At 34.1% G+C, this 10,576-nt stretch overlaps 1 protein-coding gene across 1 annotated transcript; it reads left to right on the forward strand.

Moving 5' to 3' along the window:
- The first annotated feature begins 1,256 nt into the window (after positions 1 to 1,256).
- Positions 1,257 to 10,112, forward strand: LOC110739879 (cationic amino acid transporter 4, vacuolar-like). Its single transcript, XM_021920358.1, has 14 exons — positions 1,257 to 1,847; positions 4,776 to 4,977; positions 5,134 to 5,218; positions 5,640 to 5,774; positions 5,892 to 6,010; positions 6,102 to 6,198; positions 6,403 to 6,575; positions 6,688 to 6,754; positions 7,311 to 7,469; positions 7,565 to 7,826; positions 8,124 to 8,232; positions 9,070 to 9,182; positions 9,418 to 9,493; positions 9,607 to 10,112. Exons 1-14 carry the CDS (start codon positions 1,697 to 1,699, stop codon positions 9,743 to 9,745), a joined length of 1,887 nt encoding a protein of 628 aa, XP_021776050.1. The 5' UTR covers positions 1,257 to 1,696; the 3' UTR covers positions 9,746 to 10,112.
- Positions 10,113 to 10,576: the final 464 nt, after the last annotated feature.

Consider the following 10,576-nt stretch of genomic DNA (forward strand, 5'->3'; position numbering starts at 1 on the left):
TCAAGCAAAAATCGCAACAAAATCAAGCAAAAATCGCAACAAAACAACATAATATCGCAAATACAAAACCAAAACAAGAACACTTAGTAAAACCAAAATTCAGGCAAAATAAAACTAAAATTTACTGGATAATCACTCAAGAAAACGAAAATAAAACTAAAATCAACAAAAAATAACAAAATGAAACATAATCGACGCATTGCATGTTAAAATTAATGAGCTAAAATCAGAAAAAATTAAACGAATATCAAAACGAAAATAAAACAATGAATGTAACCTAAAATTAATTGAAAAACAACAAATGTATAAACAATAGACTCACATTTAACGAAAAATTGATGAAGATTGAAGAACTTGTGATGAAAAATCAGAGAGCAGCAGAGTAGAACACCGTAGAATTGAAGGAGGAGAGAGAAAAATGAGCGAAAAAGAAGAAGGAGGAGAGAGAAAAAACGTAGGAAATAAATTTTGAAATAAATTTGTTTTGTTTTGTTTGTTTTACCGGGTTGTATTATGACCCTTGGATGTAGTTGATCTAACGGTTGTAATATGTCCTCACATAAAATAGGGTTCTCACATAAGGCGGGTGGTCTCATATATATATATATATATATATATATATATATATATATATATATATATATATTCTCATAACACTTACTTTTATATATATTTAATCTCATAACAATTACTTTTATACACCACATAAATTGAGGGAGCCCCAATTTAACACGTTGATATTCGTGTATCAGGTGGCAAAACAATAAATAAATCAACAAAAACATCCGATCAACATGACATTTTCGTAATTATATCAATAACTATGAACTCATATTTAATAAAAAAAATTGTTGATTTATATATAATTTTATCATTTGATACTGATAATCTTGTGTATTCCCACACAACCTTTTTTTTTCTACCAAAATTTCTAATGATGAATAATACTGCCTTAAATACATCACTTCAACAAGAACGAAAATATAACCATCGAGAATGTCATTCAATATTAGATGTGTCAATTCAGGTGTTCGGATCGGGTTTGGTTAAGTCTGGTCGGATTGAGTCGGGTTAATTTTTAAACATGAGTCATACTAAATTATTATGTCCACGCGAGTTAAAATCTGAATCGTATATTTTTCAAATCGAATCGGGTGAATTGTGATTTTGACACCTCTATTCAACATTCCATTCACAAACATTACCTCTACTTTTCAAAGGCCTCTTTGAGTGTTTGTTTCCAGAATCTGGGACCCCTTTATCTGTTTTGAATCTCTTCCTTTACAACTTTTGAATCTCGTACAAGATTCTCATTCTCACCTCTTTCGTTCCGTCAGCACTCGACAATGAACAAATAACCTACATACACATATAGTCAACCCATTTATTAATTAGTTATTTATTTTTATTTATTCATCTGGTCCACTCTAAATTTCCTTGTCCCTTAATTTAAATCTCATATTGGTTGATAGGTATTTGTTACAAATTAATTCCCACAAAAAGCTTACTTTGCATTTGTAAATTTTGTCAAATTTATTCATTTTCTTCCGCAGAATTGGATTCTTCACTTTGACAGTTTTATTATTCTTTAAATTAATGTTTTAAAGTACAATTTTTTTTTTTAAACTAACACCCAATTTGGTGAACGTGAAACAATCAAATTTGTGGGTTTAATTTAATTTTTGTTTTTTAATTGATGGGTGTTATGAATGAATATGGAGGACAATGTTTAATGGGTTTCAGAGGTTTAAGAAGAAGAAAGCAAGTGGACTCTGAAAATCTCAACATAAATCATGGTCATCAACAATTGGCCAAGAGATTAAATGTTCTTGATCTTGTTGGAATTGGTATATTTTTCCTTTCTTAACTTTTGAATTTTGTTTTTTTGTTATGTTTAAATTAATTGTTTATTGTGAGATGATGTTAATGCCATGCTTAAGTTTTTGTGCTGTTTCTGCATTAATGTTATAGGCCAAGTGAAATCATTTATGTTTGAGAAGGTTTTTGTATATTGGCATGAATTAAATTTATTGGCAAAGTGGAATCATTTGTGTTTGAGAATTATTTAAAGATTGGAATTTTTGAAGGAATGCAAAACTGGTACTAATTTTGAAGAAATTTGTTCATGCTGGATTAGCTTGAAGACTGAATTTACTATTAATTTCCTGAATTATGATGATGTGTCACATCTTAGAACTCGGTTTTCTCGTTTGCTGATAATTTGATATACAACTCGGGTTTTGAAGGAATATATATTTATGAAGTATCCATGGGCAAAAATTGGAAATTAGATGAAGGAATTAATTGAAATTAGATTGTTTAGTTTCGAACATCATGTTTCTGTTTTAGGTTTAAATGTGAAGATTGGCTTTTCTTAGCACTAGTTGCCTGGATTTATATATTTATTTTCAATTTTTTTGGTAACTTAATAAAGAGTTGCTAGGTAGGTTCACCATATGTCTGGTTGTTTTAGCTAAAAAAACTGTAAGTCAAGCTGTTCCACTCTCCAGTTTGTTGTCTTGCCCTGCATTTTCTTTCATGCCTATCATCCAGCTGCTGGCTTAATGAATATTGTTCAAGCCGAGTCCCAAGTACGAGTGCTACTAGGCCAGGAAAGTCAGCCTGCTTTGTCTCAAAGAACCAGTGGTTGGGCTTTTGAGTCTTGAGTTCTGCAGCACTTATTCATCTGTCAAGTGTCAACTCTAAGTATATGCGGATTATAGTATATGTATATTTGTATATGTGACTTGGTTAACATAAGATGAGTTTTTTTTTACTCTTTATCTTCCCGCCCCTCACTTTCTTTATGCAGTTCTATATTTTAGGGAACTAAAAAGCTACCTGAGAAGAATGTAATTATTGAGAATGATGTTTGGCTGTATACTTGTGTGGAAGCTGACTTTGGAAGTGCAAGTTCCATGCTAAACCAAAGCTACATTGTATGGTAGTTTTTTGTTCCTGGAACTTTAGTGTGTACCATGTTCCATCGTACATGGCAATCTGCTTAACTTAGAGTGTGTCGGTTCCTACTTCTTTTTCTCTATTAGGAATGGAGTATTTGTTACATGTTAGTGTGTGTATTTGACCTTAATTTGTTCTACAAGGTTTATGTCTGAACCAAGCAGTGTCTATGCAACTTATATCTGCAAGAATGATTTAGGAAAGAACAATTACTTGGACTTTAAAAGCTAATGCTTGAAGAAAGGAGGAAGTGAAGTGAATGACTCCTTTGCTACTAAGCACTAAGGCCTAGCTGATTCCTTGATTAAAACATAAAGATGTATTATTTATATCTTTCTGAGCATTGAATTCCATTTTCATTTAAATGGAGCCAAACAATTTGTTTTTTCTATTCTTTTTGTTTAAAAATTTATAGACCAGATCATTATTTCTCGAGAAATCGATTGTGCTTTTCTCTTATTATAAAGTAATGGATGGTCGATTAGTTATGATCAAGGATCAAATGGAGAGGCTATTTTCATTCAACATCCCTAATCATGCCACAAATTGTATCTTATTAAGTAGCAATAGCATAATGTTGGTGTAACGTGTTAAGCCAAAGGGCGGATTCGTGACTGGCTCTTCAAATTCTGTCTGGATTAGGCCTGGTACTGATTGGCTTAGGTATGGCGCAGGATCAGTCTTAGGTGTGGTAGTTCTCAGGCTCTAGGTCAATCTTTTCGACCTGAGCCAGACCAATGCACAATAGGCCTTGACTAGTTATATCAGGTTTTTAAAGTGGGTCGATTTTCAGAAGAAGCTATAAATTTTGTGAATGGCTTGGAATTAAGCTTGGTACTGAATCGGCTTAGATTTGGATCAGGTTCAGTCTTAGGTGCGGTGGTACATAGGCTCGAGGTCAATAATTCAGTGTGAACAAGATCAATGCACAGTAGTTCTCGCATAGCTGAAGCAGTTTTTCAAATTAAATCTGTTTTCCAAAAGAAGCTAGAAATTCTTGACTGGCTCACCCATTCTGTCTAAATTAGTAAATTAGGCCTGATACTGAATCAGCTTAGATATGACACAAGTTCAGTCTTAGGTGCGGTGGTTCGCAGGTGTGAGGTCAATTTTTTCAGCCTGAACCAGATCAATGCACGATAGGCTTTGCCTCGCTAAACTCGATTACAAATGTAAATCTGTTTTACTGAAGAAGCTAATATGCATATGCCCGGCATAAACAAGGTCCACGGCCAGTTTATTTTTGGCCAGGACTAGCCTGCCCCACTGCCTTATCCATGATGTGCCCATTTATTAGGGAATTTTTGGGAAATCCCAGTCTGAACTATGGCCAAGCCTATATGAACTAGCTCATGGCTAGCTGTAGCTGATAATGTCGTTAGCTAGTGGTGAGTTCCTTTGTTTAGAGCTCTCTTCAACTCAGATTTCCTTTATTAGATGAAGTCTTCTTCCAAAATATATCACCAACAAAAAAGACACTAAGATGTCTTTTTAGACTATCATAACAAGAGGTTTGTTTATCTGCTAAGTTGCCATGTCCGGCTCGGCTTTTTGTGGAAACATTTGATGATTAGGGTCCAAAATGAAGGGTCTAAGTGTCCTACCCATTTCTGAATGTTTAGGATCCAACATGAATATTTGAGGTAAAGTGAAGTGTATGAGTAACATAGGGGTATCTGCATATTTATCTTCACATCTCTCTCTCTCTCTCTCTCTCCCTCTGTGTGTGTGTGTGCGCGCGCGCGTGTGTGTATTATTCAGTAGTAATTTAAATTCTTAGATTCTGATTTACATTTAATCTGTATGTGCTGCAGGTGTTGGAACCACTATTGGTGCTGGGGTTTATATCCTCATTGGAACTGTTGCAAGAGAACAGACAGGCCCTGCCCTTCCTATTGCTTTCTTGATAGCTGGGATAGCGGCTGCCTTGTCTGCAATTTGCTACACAGAGCTTTCCTGCCGTTGCCCTTCAGCTGGAAGTGCTTACCATTATTCATACATATGTATTGGGGAAGGGTAAGTCATTGTTTTTCTGATAATAATTATAAGGTCTGAGATGCTTTATTTATGTGCTTCTTGATTAACCCTTGCTTTTAAATGTGTTAGATCTTGCTATTGAATTTTTCTACATATGTGACTGTCAACTGGTATATATATCATAATTGATTGCAGTGTTGCGTGGATAATTGGTTGGGGTCTAACGCTGGAGTATGCCATTGGAGCTTCAGTTGTTGCTCGTGGTGTTTCCCCGAATTTGGTACTGCATTGTTTTTCTTCATGTTTATGTGAATTATGTCCAAGTTATGTTGGTTTGCATTGCTGCCACTGAACAAGCATTGTTTCCATAGTTAAATATTTAGGTTATTAGTCACTGACACATCCAGTCATATTCCAAGATCCAAGGAGTAAGAGCCTGCAGAAATTCAGAAAATGCTATCATTTGGCATTTGTACTGATTGTTCAGTGCTAGAACATCTAGGGACTCATATCAACAATTAAATCAATTATGGATTGATGGGAATAAGTTGAAGAAATATGCTTCTTAAATTAATATAGGCTCCATAGACTTTTATTTTCTACATGTTGGGAGAAAATGTAAGAATGCAAAACGACTTGCTTTCACTAGATGTAGAAAGCATACTGTTGCTTTCTTATACTAGGTTTTGCTATGGTTTCAGGCCTTATATTTTGGAGGAGAGGGGAATCTGCCGGTATTCCTTGCGCGTCATACAGTATTTGGCATTGTAGTTGATCCATGTGCTGCAGCCTTGGTCATCATAGCCACAATACTCTTGTGCACTGGAATAAAGGAAGTATGTGTAAAACTATTTCAGACAATCAGCAGCTTTGTCTAATCTTCTTTTAGAACCCAAAATTTAAGGATCATTAATTTCTTTCAGTAATAATGTGTTGTTCTTTTTTGGTTCCAGAGTACCTTGGCTCAGACTATTGTTACATCTATAAATGTTTGTGCACTACTTTTTGTTATTGTGGCTGGTGGGTACCTCGCCTTCAAGAATGGATGGGTGGGATATGAACTTTCGAATGGGTAAGTAGCTTCCTTTTGTGAATGTTATAAAAAATTAATGTAATTTCTTAATCAAATCAGTTGTTAATTTTGAGTTCTTTGTCTAATTTAGATACTTACCTTTTGGTATAAACGGAGTGCTTGGCGGATCTGCAACTGTATTCTTTTCATATATTGGGTTTGATTCGGTTACTGCCACTGCCGAGGAGGTAATAGATAGTACTCCTAATTTTTAAATACTTTTGATTTGAATGTTGTAGAGGATTCAAGTATATGAAAAACGGTAGGCTGAAATTATACCTTTCGATTTGTTCAACAGGCTATGATTGACCGTTGTTTTTTTTTTTTATATATATATATATATATATTGGACTATTATTATTTTTTGAATTCCTTGGATATTGGTGGTGCAGGTTAAAAATCCGAAGAAAGACTTACCCTTGGGAATAGGGATCTCGTTATCCTTGAGTTGTATACTTTATATGATTCTTTCTTTTATTATTGTCGGTCTAGTTCCTTATTATGATTTGGATAAGGACACCCCGATTTCATCTGCATTCTCTGTGTATGGCGTAGAATGGGCAGCGTTAGTTCTATATCCCTTTGTTGTCTGTGTTATGACATTGATTTATAATATCCTGAGGATAATAACTGTGAATGGGGATTCACTTGGTTTATTTTTTGCTTGTCAAGTGCAGTTTTATAGTGTCAACTGGAGCAGTTATGGCCCTGCTTGCATCATTGATGGGGTCTCTTCTTCCTCAGGTATGCATTTGATTACAACTTTTTTTGTTTCGATATCCTTCTATAGATATTTTAATGTATAACCATTTATAGTAGAAGAAAAAATTGGTTAAGGTCAAATGGTCATGCAATTACCAATTGAAATTGAAATGCCCTGACCAGTAAAAATCCTGACTATAAGCTTACGTGACCTGACTTTACTGGACTGTTTGACATGTCTGTTCCGGAGCCAAAGAGATATTTGTGGGTGGTGGTGGTGGTGTTGGCGGCTGAGAAGAGAGGAAGGTGGGATTAAATGAAAGATGAGGAGAAATTGAAGAAGATGATGATGAGAGAAGGTGGTGGAACTTTAAGCAGCAAATAGTTATAAATGATGTCAAATTTTCTATCTAATTCAATGGATAACTTTTATGTCTTGCAATAAATTTTCTATCTAATTCAATGAATCACTTTTCTATCTAATTCAATGGATAACTTAAGGAAGTTGCTTAGATGTCAGTGTCATTTCTCGAAATGACTCTAAGTAAAGCAGAATTATCTTTACTATGCTAATTAGTTACTGTGTTAATCTGTCCAGTCTCGAATTCTGATGGCCATGGCTAGAGATGGCTTGTTACCATCCTTCTTTTCTGTTATTGATAAACGGACCCAAGTTCCAGTGAAGGGAACCATTGCAGTTGGTTTTCTTGCTGCTGTAATTGCATTCTGTATGGACGTGGATGAATTGGCTGGAATGGTATGTTTATATTACAAGGCAATTTAAAGATGTGAATGCTTCCTGTGGTGGATTATAATTTGGGCACATAAGCACATGCTGATTTTTAAATGCAGGTCAGTGTGGGTACACTGCTCGCATTTACTTCAGTTGCATTATCAGTACTAGTGATCAGATATATTCCACCAATTGAAGTACATCCCCTAGCATCTGCTGGAGAATCTTCTTCTTCTTCTGGTGGCCATGGTCAGAATATGCAGGGAGCTGATGAGGCAGTTGTTAAAGATCCTTTTATTTCGTTGGGGGATGATTGTCGAGGCTTAATTCTGAAAAGAGACCCATGTCATGGAGCATCTGTTGACCAAGAAACAAATTTAGGTAATAACAATACTACAGGAGGCAGTGATTTCAAGTGTATTGGTCAGTGTTACTTGAGTTTGCTTTCCATGTCAAGTTCTTTCTTTCGCCTTTACTTCTGTGCTTGCTTTTTGAGGTGCCTTTCCTGACACCTTGAGCACAAAGAGCAACAAATTTTGTATGATCTGTTTCTCCATTAGTGCTAGTTAGGAGAAAAACCAAAAAATAAGAATCCATTTAAAGCCTTGCAGGCATGTTTTGACCTTTTATTCCTTTCACATTCTTTCTAAAGATATTTTGAATTTATTGTACAAGAAGACAACCAAAAGGGGCAGAGAAGACGACCTTTGGCTGCATGGTTGTTAACTATTATTTGCATAGGTGTCATTGTGTTTACATCTTCGGCTTCAGCAGCATTCCTTCCCAGGTATTTTGTCTTTAAATTGAATTATTTTTTTGAATTGATGGGGAAGCATGTGCCGTTTAAGCTAGAATTTAAGATGTTTTCAAGTATGTCTTGTTAAGTAATACTCCGTACAAAAGAGGCAAGGACAGAGAGTAATCGACTTTGCTGTCCAAAGATATGGATATATAATTTTGTGTAGCTCCTGCATACAAAGAAATTTTATCTTTCATCTTGCATCTTTTGTTATCATAAAACCTTTTTCTTTAATACCTATTCATTTTCATTACTATCATCTTGTTTTCTGTTTTAGGATGTCCCATTTTAAATTTTAATCTTCTTGTTTTCCTTATGAATACTTCGTAAAATTTTGCTTTTCTCTTTTAGTTAAATTTATCTTTTTTCAATCTCCAATTCATCACTTTTATAAACCTTTTCTCCATTCACTTTCGACTTTGTTCTATTTTATTTTACATTTAACCGTTTTTTTTATAATTATTTCTACATAATAGCAAACAAGAAGATTAATATAGCATAATTGCTTTGGCCATTCACAAGCTGAAATTGATGGCTGATGCTATCCTACTAGTTCTTACAATGAATTACTGTATCTATGCTGTTATATTCAAGAAGCTTTTTTCAATTTATTGATCTTAGTCTTAAAGTTTAAATGTAGCAATTTAGAGTTCTCTTTACTATCTTCTGTTAATATTGGGAATGGTGAAGGAGCTAAATTGTGTCAAGTACTTATAATGAGGGCTAATTATGGTTTAGAAGTTCTGTGTTGTGGTGAAGGATCTTTCTTATGCACATGGTTTATCATCTTATCTGTGATGTAATTCTTTGTTTATGTACTGCCAGCTCCTCTCGCATCATACTCTGTGGAATTGGTGGTGCTATATTTTTGGCTGGGACAGCTGGCCTTGTATTTATAGGTCAAGATGATGCAGCAGGAGTATTCGGACACACAGGAGGTAAACTACAAATGTCCTATCACGACATTTCTGACCCTGCTAGGCCTAATGCAGCAGGCGTATTAGGACATACAGCAATATTAAAAGTGAACTTTAGAGCCTGATCTTTTTCATGATTTTTTATTTATTTATTTTATTTTTTATTTATTTATTTTATTTTTATTTATTTTTTATCATCTGACAATTGTAAGTTCATTTTTTCTACTAGTATGAATCTTGTATTTCCTGTCTTCAGGTTTTATTTGCCCATTTGTTCCATACCTGCCAGCTGCCTGTATGCTTTTGAATACATACCTTCTTATAAATCTTGGGTGAGTATCTTCTGATCAATCTGATTTTCACAGTGTAGCTTAGTTATGACAAATCATCATTATTTCCTTTCAGATGCTTATGAGGGAACTGACTTTAATTTCACTTTTGGCAGCATCGGGACTTGGATTCGTGTTTCAGTATGGCTGCTTCTAGGAGCTTTACTTTACCTCTTCTATGGCCGAACACACAGCTTACTGTTGGAAGCATCATATGTGCCCATTACTCATACCGAAGATATATACTCCCCCTAATTAAATTATTCTTAGTTTCATCTATCTATTGGCCAGTGGCCACACTGTCACAGAAATCACAGAATTTTCCTGAACTTCTCCGGTGAATTTCATTTCATTGTTGCTGGGGCGGGAGAACCACTGCCTGTCGATCTGTTGCTATCATGTGTATATACATTTGGGAAAATCATAGGCCATAATGTATATCGACTTGTACAGTCAAATATATATACAGTATTTGTTACCAAGGGTGTTCTTATTCTTTAAAACAACACCCCATTCAAGAAATCACTATGGCTTAGGGAAAACCATGTTCAGCAAGACAATGTACATGTTATTTTATAGTAAATCATATACTATAGATAGTGCATTATCCAAATTGAAAATATTTTATTTGGTATTGGATCAAGTTTTTATTATTATATTTATTCATTAATTTATTTTTTGAACTATTTTGAGATGAAATGTGGAAACATTGAAGTTTTAAATTAGATATGTCACTTTTTGTTTTTTAATTAATAAATTCCTTCTATGTGTCACATCATATCGGTTTTCATTTATCTTGTTTTTTGTAAAATGATGCAACTAAAAAAGGAGATACAAACTTTTAAAAAAATCGGGTGTACAATAATTATTGTACATCCACTATAAAGATAGACTAGATTGATCAAAAGTTACCCCTAAAATAAATAAAAGTTACCCTAATATGCATAAAAGTAATCCAATACAAATAAAAATTATTAGTAAAGAATCACATTTTAAATGACTAAAAATCAATTATTTGTGATTAAATGTAATTAAATTACCATTATATAACTTTTCTTATTGTCTATTTATATAAAAATTGTATTA

Source organism: Chenopodium quinoa, unplaced genomic scaffold (genome assembly GCF_001683475.1).
Source record: "Chenopodium quinoa cultivar QQ74 unplaced genomic scaffold, ASM168347v1, whole genome shotgun sequence".
NCBI classification, from domain to species: Eukaryota; Viridiplantae; Streptophyta; class Magnoliopsida; order Caryophyllales; family Amaranthaceae; genus Chenopodium; species Chenopodium quinoa.